Raw genomic sequence first — 18,050 nt, 5'->3', positions numbered from 1 at the left:
AATGCTGGGATTACAGGCATGAGCCACCATGCCTGGCCGACCTCATCTCTTTAAAATAAAATAAAATAGGCCGAGTGTGGTGGCTCAGGCCTGTAATTCCAAAACTTTAGGAGGCCAAGACGAGCGGATCACCTGAGGCCAGGAGTTCAAGATCAGCCTGGCCAACATGGCGAAGCCCCATCTCTACTAAAAATATCAAAAAATTAGCCGGGTGTGGTGGCAGGCACCTGTAATCCCAGCTACTCAGGAGGCTGAGGCAGGAGAATCGCTTGAACCTGGGAGGCAGAGGCTGCAGTGGGCTATCGTGCCATTGCACTCTAGCCTGGGCAACGAGAGCAAAACTCTGCTCAAAAATTTAAATTTAATTTAATTTAAGAAATAGGCCAGGTATGATGGCTCACGCCTATACTCCCAGCACTTTGGGAGGCCAAGGCGGGAGGATTACTTGAGTTTATGAGTTCAAGACCAACCTGGGCAATATGGCAAAACCCCATCTCTATCAGAAATACAAAAAATTAGCTAGGCATGGTGGCATGCACCTGTGGTCCCAGCTACTCTGGAGGCTGAGGTGGGAGGATCACTTGAGGCTGGGAGATGGAGGCTGCAGTGAGCCAAGATTGCACCACTGCACTCCAGCCTGGGTGACAGAGCGACACCCTATCTCATTAAAATAAAATAAGTAAAATAAAATAAAAAGATGCCATGATTCAGGAACAAGAAGGGGTAGGCGGGGTGGGAGGAGAGCAAAGTCCAGATTGCGGGGGGGGGGGGGGGGGGGGGTGGTGGTGGTTAGACAGCAGGTAGAGGCCCTGAGGCCCTTTTGGCTCTCTGAGTCTGGCCCACTAGGCAAGAACCCAGTTCAGCGTGGGGACTCCAAGCAGCTGGTGTTGCTGGGGGCACAGCCTGGGTACGCACCAGCTCAGTCCTGGCTGCCCTGAAGTCCTGGACAGTGTCCCCCAGCTCTCCCTGTGGCCACAGGAAAGGTCTGGATGCAGAACCTGGTTCTCTTGGCTGGGGGTAATGCTGAATTTAGAGGGGCAGGGGTGGGGTGCCCCAACTCAGGCAGAAGGCTCTGGCCTCAAGCATCTTAGGTAGGAGTGGAATTCAGATCTGCTGGCTCTGGGACACTCTGGGGACACCGTCCACACAAGGATGGTACCTGGCGGGGAGGGATTGCTGAGCAGGAGCCTGCATGGGGTACAATGACCCGGGAGAGCCACCACGGGGTCCTTCACCCCATCCTGGGCCTTAGGGACTCTTAGGGCAACCGGCCCACCCCTCACCAGGCAGGACAGACTCGATCCAGACAGGCCCGTGGCCGCGAAGTGTGAAGCCGAAGCTCTTGTTGCCTTTGTAGACTCGGACAGTCCTGGGGAGAAAAAGAAGGGGCGAGCAGCGTGATGGAGAGGGGGTCCTAGGGCGCAGAGGTTGGAGATGTCCCGTGTCCCTCTCCCCTTAACCTCTCCGGCCCGCTCTGCAACCCAGCTGACGAGCCCCGCCCCTGCGCCCTCTCCCCGGGTCTCGGTCCCGAGCCCACCCGCAGGGAAGCGCCAGCGGCCAGTGCCTGTGAACCCCGCGTACCTGCGCGCGCCCCCGGGGCCGGCGAGGCCGCCCACCAGCAAAGAGGCCCTGCGCTGGGGCGGCTCATCCGGGCGGCGCGGCGCGGCGCTGGCGCGCGTGGATACCAGGAGGCGCTCGGGCCGCTCCTCGCTGCGGCTCCGGCGCAGTCGTTGCGCGCCCTGGGCCCGGCGGGCGCGGCACAGCTTGCCCAGGAGGCCCTGTGACACCACTTCGTCGAAGCGCGCCCGGTGCTTCTTGGGGATGAAGATCCTGCCGGCAAGGACGGCGGAGTCGGGGCGCGTTCCCGGACCCTGGATCTCTGCAAACCGCGGTCCGAAGGCGCGTCCTCGCGGGGGCCGCCCTGGGCTCTCCCGCCTCTTCCCAGGAGCGGCGGAGGGTTGGGGGGATCAGCAGCCTGTGGCAACCCAGTCTCCCCTAGGTGCTCGGATTTGCGCCCCCAGCTAGGACGTGGCGTCCTGCTCGCTCCACCTCGGGAATGGCGCGTTCGGACCGTCCTTCATGACTCTGGCCACTGCAGGGCCTGAGCCCCTCCAAGCTAGTCCACGCACCCGTTCCTCCTCCTGCCTCTGTCCTCCTTCTCTGGCCTCTTCCCTGACTCCCTCTGCACCCACCAGGCCAAGCCCCAAGTCAGGGATCCCCACCACCCACTGTCTCCCACCTGGTCTCTAGGTGGCTCTGCGGGAGGAAACTGGAACCTATGAGCCGCTCACCACGCCTCCAGTCTTCCTGCTTGCTTCTCTGGCCAGTCCTATCTGCAGCTGCCCACTCAGATACCTGCCAGGAACCGCTTCTGCCGCCTTCAGTCCTATCTCTAAGCTCTTGCCCAGGCTCTTGCCCCAGCCTGGTCCACTCCTTTGCTTCCTTAGCTGAATGAGGCTCCATACTCAACACTGGCCTCCTTCCAACTTAATCCTACATGTATGCAGGGAGCCTCTGCTCTCTGTGCCAGCCAGGAACTGGGGTTCAAAGCTGAAGGGACTGTGGCTCCCACTCTCAAAGTAGTTACCTTGGAAGTAAGAGGCAGGGGGAAGGCCCCGGGGTCTCTGCTGTGGGGCTAGAAACTCCCTTTCTTTCTCTGTCTCTCTCTGTTTTTTTCTCTTTTGAGGCAGGGTCTTGCTCTGTCTCCCAGGCTATAGTACAGTGGCACAATCATAGCTCGATCATAGCTCACTGTAACCTGGAACTCCTGGTCTCAAGGGATCCTCCTGCCTCAGCCTCCCTTGTAGCTAGGACTACAGGCACATGCCACCAGGCTAATTTTTTTTTTTTTTTTTTTCAGAGTCTTGCTCTGTCACCCAGGCTGGAGTGCAATGGTGAGATCTCAGCTCACTGGAACCTCCACCTCCCTGGTTCAAGCAATTCTTCCACCTCAGTCTCCCGAGTAGCTGGGATTATGGGTGCACGCCACCATGCCCGGCTAATTTTTGTGTTTTCAGTAAAGATGGGGGTTTCACCATGTTGGCCAGGCTGGTCTTGAACTCCTGACCTCAGGTGATCTGCCTGCCTCGGCCTCCCAAAGTCCTGGGATTACAGACGTGAGCCACCATGCCTGGCATTTTTTTCTTTTTAATTTTTTTGTAGAGTTGAGGCTCTGTGTTGCCCAGGCTGGTCTCAAACTCCTGGGATCAAGTGATACTCCCACCTCCGCTTCTCAAAGTGCTGGGATTACAGGGCTGAGCTACAACACCCAGCCTTGGAAGCTTTCTGAGGGTTAGGCCTATAGTTCAATCCTGAGCCACAGTGACTGACCAGGGCTCAGCACACAGGAGAGACTCAGTCAACAGAAAGTCCACCAGCAGCCTAACCCCATCTCTGAGTAATGGCAGCAGTTAACATCCTGATGGACTCTGCGGTCTGTGGCAGAGGATTCTGAGGCACAGAGAGGACTCGTAGCTCTCCATGGTTACATAGCTGGCATCAGAGCCCAGACTTCAGCACTCAGCACTGTGGCAGGACCTCTAATGAGAGCCCCTGAAGGCCTGGTTGCCTGTGAGGCCTCCCTGGCTGCATCCCAAGGCTCCATTCCCTCTTCCTTGTACCAGGTGCCAGGGCCAAGGGCAAGATGAGGGGGAGAAGGGAGAAGGGATCAGTGGCCTTGCCGCTGAAATACAAACCCCTCTTCGGTGTCCAGCGGCCCTCACACTTCCCTCCACCTCTGTGGGTAGGAGTAATTAGGCCAGCCAGGCAAAAGAAGTTGTCTGGTGGGAGGAAGTGGGTGTGGATTCTCAGGGAGGAGGCTCTGTCCCTGCAGTGAGCTCTGCTCCAGGTCTGGATAGTCCGGGGGATAATCAGGAGCCAGGATGAATGTCCTGATCACTTCTGCCCGGTGCCCGTTCCCATCCACCTGCAATGTTTCCTGCAAATCCGGAAACTCAGCCTCACCCCCCAGATGGTCACTTAAGGTCTCCGGAACCTGACCCCTCCATCTGCCTGGCCTGGACATTCCCTAGTGCCTCCCAGACCTCAAGTCTCACGTCCAGGCAAAGGAGAAAAGAAACACACCTGAGACTGTCCATCACATTACGGCTCCAGCCACAGACTCTGAAAACATCACCCCATGCACCCGAATCCTGAGTCCAACCTGGGCAGGAGTCAAGAGGACATCACAGCTCTACCTTCCAGCAGCAACTAGAAAAGACCCCGTTGTCCGGGCGCGGTGGCTCAAGCCTGTAATCCTAGCACTTTGGGAGGCCGAGGCGGGCAGATTACCTGAGGTCAGGAGTTCGAGACCAGCCTGGCCAATGTCATGAAATCCCGTCTCTACTAAAAATACAAAACTTAGCCGGGCATGGTGGCGCACTCCTGTAATCCCAGCTACTCAGGAGGCTGAGGCACAAGAATTGCTTGAACCCGGGGGACAGAGGTTGCAGTGAGCCCAGATTGCACCACTGCACTCCAGCCTGGGCAACAGAGTGAGACTCCATCTCAAAAAAAAAAAGAAAAGGCCCTGTCCCCCAGGTGGGAACCTGGCTTTCACGAACTGCACAGATGGAAGAAGGCTGGGCGGCCCTTTCCTTACTTGGTGTTTTTGGGGCTGAGACAGAGGCCAAGGCTGCCTGGTGAGCCAGACATCCAACCTGGCTCCTGCTGGTCCTCCATGCAGCTCAGTCTGGCCCAGAGTCCCCAGCCCTGGGTCTGCCCTAAATCAACTGACCCAGCAGAACCAGGAGCAGGGGGGCCACAGCGAATATTGCCACCAGTCACTATCCCTCTGACTGGCAGTCCAGCAATCACTGTCTCTGCTATGCCAACAGGCCTCTCTCAGGCCACAGGACTCTTCCTGGGGGTCACACAATGACCTTGCACCCCAGGTCAGTTCTGTTCTCTCTGCCAGAGTCAGGTCTAAATCCAACTCCAAGTTCCTACTCCGCCCCCTTGTAGGGTCCTCTCTCTCCATTTCCTGTCCCCTTCCCACCCAGCTTTCTCTCTCTCTTTTTTTTTTTTTTTTTGAGATGGAGTCTCGGAGTCTCACTCTGTTGCCCAGGCTGGAGTGCAGTGGTGTGATCTCCGCTCACTGCAAGCTCCACCTCCCAGATTCACGCCATTCTCCTGCCTCAGCCTCCCAAGTAGCTGGGACTACAGGCGCGTGCCTCCATACCCGGCTAATTTTTTGTATTTTTAGAAAAGACGGGGTTTCACTGTTTTAGCCAGGATGGTCTCGATCTCCTGACCTCGTGATCCACCCGCCTCAGCCTCCCAAAGTGCTGGGATTACAGGCGTGAGCCACTGCGCCTGGCCTTTTCGTTGTTGTTGTTTGAGAGACACTCTCTGTCACCCAGGATGGAGTACAGTGGTACAATCTTGGCTCACTGCAACCTCCGCCTCCCAGGTTCAAGCGATTCTTCTGTCTCAGCCTCTTGAGTATCTGGGGCTACAGGCATGCACCACCACACCCGGCTGTTTTTTGTATTTTTAGTAGAGAAGGGGTTTCACCATGTTGGTCAGGCTGGTCTCGAACTCCTGACCTCAAAAGATCCGCCCCCCCCACCCTCGGCCTCCCAAAGTGCTGGGATTACAGGCGTGAGCCACCGCGCCTGGCCGTCTCACCCAGCTTTCTCTATCTCACCTTTGATTATTAGCCAGCGAAATGGTGGCAAGGGGACAAGGGTGCCCTGGTTCCCTATAGGGAGCACGGCAGTGGGGAGGTCGTGCCCCCCAAACTCAGGATGAGATGATCCCGATTTTCACAAGAGCACCCAACCTCAGTCTCGGCCCTCTGTCCTGTCCCCTCGACCAGCCCAGTTGTAGGAAGGAAAGTGGGCTTTCAATCCCAGCCTTTTGTCCCAACACCGACTCTTTAGGGCCGCGCACGGGTTCAGAGCGCCCAACGCTTAGACCTCGCCGCCCCTGTACCCACCCAGTTTATTTCCAAACTCCCTGGGCCTCGGGCTCCGCCCAGGCTCGGAGGGTGCCCACCCAGGGCAGGGAAGCCCCTCCACACTCCAGCCCCACCCCCTTTCAAACCAGCCCGAAGCGGATCCGTGGCGCACTGGGCGCACGGTTCCCGGAGGCGCCGGACGCGATGGGGGAATCTACCGAAAGTGCCGAGAGAAGCCCTGGTCCTTCCCCATCTGGAGCCGGGGATCGCGGCGCGGCAGGTGCCGAAGGGCAGGCGGTAGCCGAGCCCGGGAGTGGAGCGAGCGCGCCGCGACTCCACGCACCTCTGCCCGGCGAGCGCTCACGGCCCCTCCCGAGCGGTCCCGGCCCGCAGCCCCGCCCCGCCCCCTCTTGGTGGCCCCGCCCCCTCCCGGTGGCGCCGCCTCTCCCCTGCTGGGACCCTTTGGTCGTTCTGGGGTGCAGCGGAAACTGGGGGCGGTTTGAAGCCGCCACGCTCACTCCCCTTGGCTCTCTCCATTATTCCCTCCGCAGGATCCTCGCCTGCGTCCTCTCCAGCCACTGCGCCCCGAAACCCCCACAGTGGCGAGTCCCTGCAGTTTAGAGGAAGCCCCGACGGCATTTGGTAGAGCATGCTGTGTTTTCCGGAGGGAATGGCCTTTGCGCTGGACTCCAGGGCTCAGCAGGAGTCGCCCAGCTAGAAGAAGCCCTCTCTATCTTCTCCGGGGTCGGGGAGGGACCCACCTCAGCCTCCGGAGTAGCTAGGACTACAGGCATGTACCACCATGTCTGGCTAATTCTCGGCTGTGGCCGAGAAGAGGCTGGATAGGGAGACTTTGAACGCGGTGGTCAGCAGCTGAGACCCCACTCTGGGAACAGGAGGGAGCCGTGGGCGGGTTTCAGGGTTCAAGGAGAGGTGGAAGGAATCCAAATGTTTTGGCACACCAGGAGAGGGGTGATGCTGGGAGGTGACCCAGAGCGGGGTGTTGGGGTGGGACAAGAAGCTGGATTCCAAAACACAGAGGAGGTGGAGTGTCTGAGGCCCGAGGAGTGCGAGTGAGGACAGGGCGCCCAGGCTGTGACAATCCCCAGGTGAGTGGGGAGGGAGCGAGTAGAGGGCCTCCCTGAGCTGCGCATCCTGCCCTGCCAAGAGAGAAGAGGGGAGGAACGTTAAAGGAGAGGAGAGGAAGGCGACAGGAAAGGAGGTCTGGACTCTTCCCTGGGGGCTCTGGGCCTGCCATCCCCTGAACGGCAGCAGGAGGGGACCCCAGCATGCCTGCTTGTGTTGTCATGTCTCAAGGAGTCCCCACTGCCACTGGAGAGGCGCAGAATCAGGCCTGATGAACAAATGATAGAGTTGGGGTAACCAGTTCAAGGCACATCCTGGGGAGGGGCTCTTCAGGGGCACCCCCAACCAGGAACATCAGCATGAGGCCCTCACCAAAGACAGGCTGGAACAGCAGAGGCGGGATGCCCCGGGCCTTTCCCTCTGTCTCAGAGGGACAGCTCCCATGGGGCAGCCCGTGGGTACCTGTGGGTCCGATCATCGGTCTTTAGTACTGCCCCCACACTTTTCTCCAACCCACCACAGCCCCCTATTCTTGGCCCCAGCAGGACCAACACCTTGAAGTAACCTCCCGTGGCTGTACTTCTTCCTGGAAGCAGCCAGAAACAAGAGCCAGTGCCCACTCATGCCGTGCCCTTTCCAAGCCCTGTCCTCAGCTCTGTGAGGGAGAGAAGCAGCTGACAAGCCTCCAAGCCAGCACAGCTCCCTGACGTCTGTGGGGCTCCAGCCATCCCATTATGATTGGAGCCATTCCTGGTTGTATTGTGCCGGCTGCAGTGGCCCAGCATCCAGAACCAGGCATGGCCAAAGGCTCTGAAAACCGTCCACCGTGCTGTGGGAACAGGAGATGCAACCCGGGAGCAGATGCCCAGGGTCGAATCCAGGCACACTACCTCAGGGCCAGGTCTCCGTGGGCACCGTGGGGCCAGCTGCTCATGGCTGTGGCCAGGTGACCCAGGGCAGCATGAGGTGGTCACCCAGTCACCAAGTGATCACCAGGGGACAGGCAACAGCCGGACTTCCCTGAAGTGTCTACTCCAGCAGAAGGCACTGCCTAAGATTCCTCCAGAGCTGTACTTCTCAACCAGTCGTGATTTTGTCCACCCAGGGGGTATTTGGCAGTCACTTGGCATTTTGTTTGTTACAAAATGACAACTGACAGGGGGTTGTGCTACTGGCTTCTAGAGGGTAGAGGCCTGGGATGCTGGTAAACATCCTATAATGTGCAGGACAGCCCCTGACAACAGAGAAATATCAGCTCCCAAATGTCAGCAGTGCCCTACTTGAGACACCTGCTGTTGGGGAAAAAAGAGCTTCCCTAAGAGAAGCCAATACTAATTGAGCACATATTTTATGCCTGGTGCTTCCATCTACACATCTTATAGAATTCCCCCAATATCTCTCTTATTTATTTATTTATTTATGTATTTATTTTTTTGAGACGGAGTATCGCTTTGTCGCCCAGGCTGGAGTGCAGTGGCCGGATCTCAGCTCACTGCAAGCTCCGCCTCCCGGGTTTACGCCATTCTCCTGACTCAGCCTCCTGGGACTACAGGCGCCCGCCACCTTGCCCGGCAATTTTTTTTATTTTTTTTTAATTTTTCAGTAGAGACGGGGTTTCACTGGGTTAGCCAGGATGGTCTCGATCTCCTGACCTCGTGATCTGCCCGTCTCGGCCTCCCAAAGGGCTGGGATTACAGGCTTGAGCCACCGCGCCCGGCCTTTCTTATTTATTTTTAGAGACAGAGTCTTGCTCTGTCACCCAGGCTGGAGTGCAGTGGCATGATCATGAATCACTGCAGCCTCAAATTCCTGGGCTCAAGTGATCCTCCCACCTCAGCCTCCCAAGTAGTTAGGACTACAGGCATGTACCACCATGCCTGGCTAATTTTTAAATTTTTTTTTGTAGAGATAGGGTCTCGCTCTGTTGCCCAGCCTGGTCTTCAACTGCTGGCCTTAAGCAATCCTTCCGCTTCAGCCTCCAAAATTGCGGGGATTACAGGCAGGCACCACTGCTCCCAGCTCATTTTTAAACTTTTTTTTTTTTAAGAGATGGGGTCTTGCTATGTTGTCTAGACTGGCCTTAAGCTCCTGGGCTCCGGTGATCCTCCTACCTCAGCCTCCCAAAATGCTGGGATCACAGGTGTGAACCACCAAACCCAGCTAAATTTTTTATTTGTATTTTTTGTAGAGATAGGGTTTCACTATGCTGCCCAGACTGGTCTTGAACTCTGGCCTTAAGCAACCCTCCTGCCTCAGCCTCCCAAAATGCTGGGCTTACAGGCATGAACCACTGCGCCCAGCCCCAGTAACTCTATATTATGGTGTTTGTGACACTTGGCAGTGAAGCAGAAGAGGGTGACGGGGTGCAGATGGTCCCTCACATGCCACCCTTAGATTTTCAACTCACCTCTTTCCTGCTTTCAGTTGGCTGAGTTCATTTACATGGTTTCCTACCAAGAACCCTGCTGGGAACACCCAGAAACTACCAACCCCATTTTACAGACAAACTGTGGATGTCAGTGAACCTGCTTGAGGTTGCACTGCCAGTGAGTGAACCTGTATTCAAGCCGGGTCTGTCCGGATTCCGAATCCCAGCTTCTACCATGACCTGCCCCCGACCTGACACCCCTGTTCCCCCCACCCCACCACCCATATTTCCTGAAACACTAGTGGACTGCAAAGCTGACTCTGCTTTCCTGTTCCCTCCTGGCCACGTCACGATTTCCAAACTGCCTGGCCTGTCCTAATTAGAAAGCCATTTTCTCACTTCATCAGATCGGGATCCCTTTGGGGACAGACCCAAATTAGCCTCCCAGTCGCAGGATTAACTGTTGTGGTGAAGGAAGAGGAAACCTCCTGCTTACATGGTGACCACAGACCCATCTCACCCTTTACAGCAGCAGTGCTGTCCAAGGGAATGTCTTGTGATGATGGACAAGGTCTACATCCGCCTGGTCCTGTACAGTAGCCGCTAGCCATATGTCACTGTCACTGTTGTGTGCTTGGAATGTGGCTAGTGAGACTGAGAAGCTGAACTTTATATTTTATCAAATATTAATTACATTTAACATGTTTTTTTTTTTTGGAACAGAGTCTGGCTCTATCACCCAGGCTGGAGGCTGGAGTGCAGTGGCTTGATCTCAGCTCACTGCAACCTCCACCTCCCGGGTTCAAACGATTCTCCTGCTTCAGCCTCCCAAGTAGCTGGGATTACAGGCAACTGCCATCATGCCCAGCAAATTTTTTTTTTTCTGTCGCCCAGGCTGGAGTGCAGTGGCCAGATCTCAGCTCACTGCAAGCTCCGCCTCCCGGGTTTAGGCCATTCTCCTGCCTCAGCCTCCCCAGTAGCTGGGACTACAGGCGCCCGCCACCTCGCCCGGATAGTTTTTTTTTGTATTTTTTAGCAGAGACGGGGTTTCACCATGTTAGCCAGGATGGTCTCGATCTCTTGAGCTTGTGATCTGCCCATCTCGGCCTCCCAAAGTGCTGGGATTACAGGCTTGAGACACTGCGCCCGGCCTTTTTTTTTTTTTTGAGACAGAGTTTCACTCCTGTTGCCCAGGCTGGAGTGCAATGGCGTGATCTTGGCTCACTGCAATCTCCGCCTCCCATGTTCAAGCAATTCTCCTGCCTCAGCCTCCCGAGTAGCTGGGATTACAGGCATGTGCCACCACACCCAGCTAATTTTGTATTTTCAGTAGAGATGGGATTTCTCCATGTTGGTCAGGCTGGTCTCAAACTCCCAACCTTAGGTGATCTGCCCGCCTCAGCCTCCCAAATTGCTGGGATTACAGGTGTGAGCCACCGCGCCGGGCCCTGCCCGGCTAATTGTTGTATTTTTAGTAGAGACGGGGTTTCACTATGTTGGCCAGGCTGGTCTCAAATTCCTGACCTCAGGTGATCCACCCGCCTCGGCCTCCTAAAGTGCTGGAATTACAGGCATAAGCCACCATGCCCAGCCACATTTAACTTTAAATAACCATATGTGGCTAGTGGCTAGTGTGCCAGATGGCCCAGCTTCATGGTGTCACTGGTCCCTTCTACTTCTCCCTAAGCCTTCCATGTTGGCCACTGGGATCACCCTTTAGTGAGGCCACACCTCTCTGATTTGGGTGGGTCCTGGCCTCCTTGCAGAGCTTTGACACACACACATGTGTATATTTTTTTGCCTACCACCCTTTGGCTATTCAACCTCTCACTTAAATCTTACCTCTTGGTGGGGCACAGTGGCTCACACCTGTAATCCCAGAACTTTGGGAGGCTGAGATGGGAGGATCTCTTGAGGCCAGGCCAGCCTGGGCAAGATAGTGAGACCCTGTCTCTATTTATAAATTCTTAAAAAAATTAAACCTTGTCTCTCCTCAGTGTGGGGTCCTAGGGCCCAAGTGGTGGCTCTCTGTGGTCCCCTCTACTCCCTGTTGGTTGGTTCACAGCTGGGGACTGTTGGATGCCACAGGCCAGGGTGGCACTGCCCTCTGCTCTGTGGCTAGCACCTGGCCTATCTGAACTCTCCTTGGGGACCGTCCTCCCACATCCACAGGAGGCACCACCAGACTCCACCAGTCACTAAGCCACAGCACCGCCACCTCCTGCTGCCTCCTCCAAGAAGCCTGCCCTGGTTGCTCTGTGCTGAGTTAGCCATCAACTGGCACCCAACCGTGGGAATCACAGCTGCGTCTGTGGCTCCTTCATGCCCCCTCTGACCTCTCTCCAGATAGGGCTGCCCAGAGATTGCTGCCACCCTAGAGGCCAGCACACTGTGGGGCCATGGGTGACAGGCCAGCCCTGGGGAGGGGGTTGTTGGGAAGTGGGGGTTTGAAGAGGTGGAGGGTGGCTGAAGCCCTACTGCCAGGGTAATATTCTCCTTGCAAAGCCCAGCTGGGCGCCGCCCCTTCCTCCAGCAGCCTCCCCACTTTTCCTGGCGCTTACAGCAGAGGCTGCCGTTTCAGGCTGCGGGGACCGGGCATCCCCAGGTGTCCAGGGCTCCCGCTGCCCGGGCTCTAAATCGAGCGCACCCAAGGGTGTTCCCCCTCCCGCGCCCTGCCCGACCTGCTGCCGCGGCTGCCGGCGGCTTGGGGACCAACAGCGGCTGGGAAAGGCGGGCTTGGGGATGTCCCGGGGGGCAGGCGGGCTGGCCCGGGAGAGGGGCAGGAACAGACGCCGGCAGCGCTCTGGGGAGAGGAGGAGAACCGAGAGGGCCTCCAGCCGAGCCCGGCTGCCAGCAGCCTGGAGACTAGCGAGCCAACTTCCTGGGGGACAGCTGGGCCGCCTGCGCCCCGCTGGCCCATCCCTGGTGGGGAGGGGCGGGACGGGGGGGCTGCCTGTCAATCAGCTCCCCAGGAAGCCCTCAGAGCCAGCGCATCATCTCCGCGGCAAATTCGGCTCTAGAAATAACTTTTTTCTTTTTTTCCCCTCTTATGATTCTCCTAGCAAGGGGCTCACCCCTTACTCACCCCAGGCAGCTCATGGTGGCCTCTTTCGGTGGTGGTCGCCTATGCTCCGCTGCAGAAGCGAGAGTGCGTCGGGGCTGGGGTGGGGTGGGGGGCGGGGAGGGTGGCCAGCCCAGTCCCTGACATTGGCCAGGCCCAGAGGGAGGGGCAGGCTGCGGGGTGAATGGCAGCAAGGGGAGGGGGCGGGCTGAGTCCGGGAAGGGGGAGGGGAGGGATGGGGGAGCAGTCGCAGGCCCGGGAGGCTGGGTGAGGAGGGAACCCCGGCGGGATCCAGGGAGGGAGAACAGCAGTCCAGCCTAGAGGGGGCTTGGTCCAAGCTGGGCAGGCAGCGAGGGCCTCCAAGGATGGAGGTGGAGTCAGGAGATTCCTGGGTCCCTCCAGGTGAGGACCCGCCAGGATTTTTTTTCTTCTGACAAATAAACTTAGAGCAGGCCAGGCGCAGTGGTTCAGGTCTGCAATCCCAGCACTTTTGGAGGCTGAGGCGGGCGGATCATTTGAGGTCAGGAGTTCGAGACTAGCTTGGCAAAGATGGTGAGACTCCATCTTTCTTTCTTTCTTTTTTTTTTGAGATGGAGTCTCACTCTGTCGACCGGGCTGGAGTGCAGTGGTGCAATCTCAGCTCGCTGCAACCTCTGCCTCCCAGGTTCGAGCGATTCCTCTGCCTCAGCCTCCCGAGTAGCTAGGATTACAGGCGCCTGCCACCACACCCTGCTAATTTTTTGTATTTTTAGTAGAGACGGGGTTTCACTATGTTGGCCAGGCTAGTCTCGAACTCTTGATCTCATGCTCTGCCCTCCTCAGACTCCCAAAGTGCTAGGATTACAGGCGTGAGCCACCATGCCCGGCGGAGACCCCGTCTTTACTAAAAATACAAAAATTAGCCAAGCGTGGTGGCGTGGTGGTGCCCAGCTACTTGGGAGGCTGAGGCAGGAGAATCGCTTGAACCCAGGAGGCAGACTTTGCAGTGAGCTGAGATAATGCCACTGCACACCAGCCTGGGTGACAGAGCGAGACTCCGATTCAAAAAAGCTTAGAGTAAAACAGAGCGGAAGAGCAGAAAGTGCACCGCTGACCCTGCCCCGGGTCCTGTGACTGCTCCCAATTTGCTGTGTGGCTGTCTCTGGGAAATGGGGTTAATAACAGCTCTTGGGTGACTCAGTGAAAGAGTGTTCCTCTAGGGTCTGCTGAGGTCCTTGGCACACATTCATCATCATCATCAAAAGGCATCAAAGGGCCGGGCACCTGACTCATGCCTGTAACGCCAGCACTTTGGGAGGCCGTGGTGGGAGATTGACTGAGCTCAGGAGTTTGAGGCCAGCCTGGACAACATGGTGAAACCTCATCTCTAAAAAAATACAAAAATTAACTTCAGGTGGTGCACACCTGAAGTCCCAACTACTCAGGAGGCTGTGGCAGGAGGATCACTTGAGCCCAGGAGTTGGAGGCTACAGTGAGCCAAGATCATGGCACTGCCCTTCTGCCTGGGCAACATAGCGAGATCCTGTCTCAAAACAAAACAAAACAAGAAGAGTAATCAGGCTGGGTACGGTGGCTCACGCCTGTAATCCACACACTTTGGGAGGCCGAGGTGGGTGGATCACTTGAGGTCAGGAGTTCAAGACCAGCCTGGCCAACATGGTGACACCCCATCTTTACTAAAAATACAAAAATTAGCTGGGTGTGGTGGCGCCTGTAATCTCAGCTACTCACGAGGTTGAGGCAGGAGAATTGCTTGAACCCAGGAGACGGAGGTTGCAGTGAGCCGAGATCACGCCACTGCATTCCAGCCTGGGCGACAGAGTGAGACTCTGTCTCAAAAGAAAGGAAGATGAAAGAGGGAAGGAGGGAAGGGAAGGGAAAGGGAAGGGAAAGGGAAGGGAAAGGGAAGGGAAAGGAAGGGAAAGAAAGGGAAAGAAAGAAAGCCAGGTGCGGTGGCTCACGCCTGTAATCCCAGCACTCTGGGAGGCCGAGGTGGATGGTCACGAGGTCAGGAGATCGAGACCATCCTGGCTAACACGGTGAAACTCCGTCTCTACTAAAAATACAAAAAAAATTAGCGGGGCGTGGTGGCAGGCGCCTGTGTCCCAGCTACTCGGGAGGCTGAGGCAGGAGAATCGTGTGAACCCGGGAGGCGGAGCTTGCAGTGAGCCGAGATCTCGCCACTGCACTCCAGACTGGACGACAGAGTGAGACTCTGTCTCAAAAAAAATAAAAAGAAGGAAACGAAGAAAGAAAGCAACAGAGAGAAGAAAGGAAAGAAAGGAAATCAAAGGGCCAAGAGCAGACACGGTTTGTAGAGTGGCTTTGGTGGGGGGTACTGGAGCCCCACATGGCACAGTCCTGGGCTTCCCTGCCCTCACATTGTGCCATTATGCTGTCTCAATAAATAATTGGAAGTGTCTGGTATCCTGTTGGAGAGTTTTACAATCTAGGTTTTAGGGTGGAGCAGGACAGACTGTGATCTTTTTTTTTTTTTTTTTTTTTTTTGAGACAGTGTCTTGCTCTGTCACCCAGGCTGGAGTGCAGAGGCGCAATCATAGCTCACTGCAGCCCCACCCTCCTGGATTCAAGAAATCCTCCAGCCTTAGCCTCCCAAGTAGCTGGGACTACAAGCATGTGCCACCACGCCCAGTTAATTTTTATTTCTTATAGACATGGGGTCTTTCTATGTTGGGCGGGCTGGTCTCCAACCCCTGGCCTCAAGCGGTTCTCCCAGCTCAGCCTCCCAAAGCACATGGATTACAGGCAGGAGTCACCATGCCTGGCCAAGATGGTGACTTTAGATCAGAAGGTGGATCCTTTCTGAGGTCTATCCCAGCCCTTCTCCCATCACTCAAGGTGGTACCCTGGCATCTGGCAGAGCCAACAGCTGCCTTCTCAGGGTCATTGGCCTACCCTTGTTTGGGGGTTGCAGGTATGTTGCCATGCAGTTCGAGAACAGGCTACCATCTACCATCTCCCACCTGGGCTGGAAGGGGTGCTTGGGTTGGCTGTGGGGGAATGACGGCCCTAATTGAGACCCACCCTGCCTGTCTATCCTGCCCCCTGCCTGCAGTACCTGAGGTTGTCCAGGAGTGGCCCGCAGGCCTCTCGGGGCAGCGCCAGGGTAAGAGCCCACACCAGGTCATCCACCCGCTGCTCAGCTGCAAACTGCTTCAGCGCGGCAAACACCTGCTCCTTGGCAGTCGGCTGGTCCTCCAAGATTTCATCCACCTGCAAGGAGGGGTCCTGTGAATGACCAAAAGGGATCCAGAGTGGAACCCTGGAGAACTGCTCTCCTCTTTCCTTTCCTCCCTCAGTTTACCTCCACGGGATGGCTGACATGGGCGTACCACCTGAGTGCTATGCCCACATCATGCCATTTCTTTTTTTTTCTTTTTTTGAGACAGAGTCTCACTCTGTCCAGGCTGGAGTGCAGTGGTGCGATCTTGGCTCACTGCAACCTCCGCCTCCTGGGTTCAAGTGATTCTCCTGCCTCAGCCTCCTGAGTAGCTGGGATTATAGGCATGCACCACCATGCCCAGCTAATTTTGTAATTTTAGTAGAGACAGGATTTCTCCATGTTGGTCATGCTGGTCTCAAACTCCCGACCTCAGGTGATACACCAGCCTTGGCCTCCCAAAGTGCTGGGATTACAGATGTGAGCCACCACAGCCAGCAATATCATGCCATTTCTAACCTCATATCCTCATATCTGCCCTGCGAAGTGGGTCTGGTCACATGGTTAGTATCTTCATTTTATTTATTTAATTTTTTATGTATATTTATTTATTTATTCATTCATTCATTTTTGTGACAGAGTCTCACCCTCTCACCCAGGCTGGGGTGCAATGGCTCAATCTCCGCTCACTGCAACCTCTGCCTCCCAAATCCAAGAGATTCTCCTGCCTTAGCCTCTAAAGTAGCTGGGATTACAGGTGCCTGCAACCACACCTGGCTAATTTTTTGTATTTAGTAGAGACGGAGTTTTACCATGTTGGCCAGGCTGGTCTCAAACTCCTGACCTCAGGTGACCTACCCACCTTGGACTCCCAAAGTGCTGGGATTACACGTGTCAACCACTGCACCCAGCCAATCTATTTTAGTTTAATTTTTTATAGGCATCATCTCACTCTGTTGTCTAGGCTGGAGTGCAGTGGTGTGATTATAACTTACTGCAGCTTCGACCTCCTGGGCTCAAGTGATCCTCCCTCCTTAGCCTCCCGAATAGCTGGGACCACAAGTGTGTGCCTACATGCTTGGCTACTTTGTTTTTTTATAATCCCTCATCTACTTAAAGAGACCTGGCTAATTTAAAAAAATTTTTTTTTCTGTAGAGATGGGGTCTTACTATATTGCCCAGGCTGATCTCAAATTCTGGGTTCAAGTGATCCTTCCACCATGGCCTCCCAAGGTGCTGGGATTACAGGCGTGAGCCACCTCTCTTGGCCAGCATCTTCATTTTCCATGTAAGGAAACTGAGGCTGGTAGAGGTGACGGCGTCATGGGACGAAAGTGAAAGGTCGGGATTCAAACCCAAGGAGAGCTGTTCTAATAAATATTGTAAAGATCAAAGGAATGAATATAAAAGCTTAAAACCATGCCAGGCACTCAGTAATTGCTAGTTACTATTATTATAATACTACACTCCCTTCCATACTGTGAGCTGAGAGATCTCACAGAGAACATTCTGGCTCCACAAAAAAAGTCCTGGCACATTAGCTTAGCCCTGAATTTTGACTCCCCCAGTTCTCTCTCCAAACTTTTATTTCTTTGTCTTTGTCCCAAACCAGTTGATACTAATCAAGGCATATCTGTGTGGCCATTGGAAATGAGTGTGCAAATGGACACACTGGAAATAAGCGTGCAAATGGGCACATTGGAAACAAGGGTGCAAGTGGTCATGTTGGAAACGAGCGTGCAAAGGGTCATGTTTCTGGAAGGCAGGTTGTTAAGTGTGTCCAAAGCCCATCCTTTTACCCAGTGATCACACATCTAGGAATTTATCTTAGATACATCCTGGCAAGACACATGCACGATAATGTATGAGTGAGTGGTTCACCTGTGTATTATTTCTAACACTGAGACGTTGGCAGCAATATAAACCTCTGACAGTAGGAGCTAAATAATTGCAGTACATCCATGTGGGAGATATTTGTAGTTTCTTGGCTATCCAGGCCAAAACCAAAGAGGAAAATCTCAGCCGGGCGTGGTGGTTCACAACTGTAATCCCAGCACTTTGGGAGGCGGGCAGATCACTTGAGGTGAGGTGTTCGAGACCAGCCTGGCCAACGTGGTGAAACCTCATCACTACTAAAAATACAAAAATTAGCCAGGCGTGGTGGTGGGTGCTTTTATTCATTCCAGCTACTCGGGAGGCTGAGGCAAGAGAATTGCTTGAACCCAGGAGTCGGAGGTTGCAGTAAGCCGAAATCTTGCCATTGCACTCCAGCCTGGGCAACAAGAGCAAAGACTCCGTCTCAAAAAAAAAAAAAAAGAAAGAAAGAAAATCCCAAAGTAGGTGGAAGGCAAGATCCTGGCAGGGCCAGGGGCAGTGGCTTACACCTGTAATCCCAGTGCTTAGGGAGACCGAGGCAGGAGGATTGTTTGAGGCCAGGAATTCAAGACCATCCTGG

At 55.3% G+C, this 18,050-nt stretch overlaps 1 protein-coding gene across 17 annotated transcripts in view; it reads right to left on the bottom strand.

Moving 5' to 3' along the window:
* Positions 1-12,489, bottom strand: part of GRID2IP (Grid2 interacting protein) — a 43,290-nt gene extending 30,801 nt beyond the window's left edge. For 12 of the 17 annotated variants that reach the window (XM_065541644.2, XM_065541647.2, XM_065541646.2 and 9 more), the window contains exons 1-3: positions 6,118-6,246; positions 1,582-1,830; positions 1,284-1,369 (exon numbers count right to left, since the gene is read on the bottom strand). In XM_065541644.2, the coding sequence (XP_065397716.1) occupies positions 1,284-1,369; positions 1,582-1,830; positions 6,118-6,152 (370 nt within the window). In that variant the 5' untranslated portion in view covers positions 6,153-6,246. Of the gene's footprint in view, positions 1-1,283; positions 1,370-1,581; positions 1,831-6,117; positions 6,247-12,438 lie in introns of those variants that run through there. The other 5 variants (XM_065541650.2, XM_074034405.1, XM_074034403.1 and 2 more) reach the window with 1 other exon arrangement.
* Positions 12,490-18,050: the final 5,561 nt, after the last annotated feature.

The sequence above is a fragment of the Macaca fascicularis genome, chromosome 3 (genome assembly GCF_037993035.2).
Source record: "Macaca fascicularis isolate 582-1 chromosome 3, T2T-MFA8v1.1".
NCBI classification, from domain to species: domain Eukaryota; kingdom Metazoa; phylum Chordata; class Mammalia; order Primates; family Cercopithecidae; genus Macaca; species Macaca fascicularis.
The sequence above is the reverse complement of the archived record's forward strand: the minus strand, read 5'-3'. Positions and strand labels throughout refer to the sequence as shown.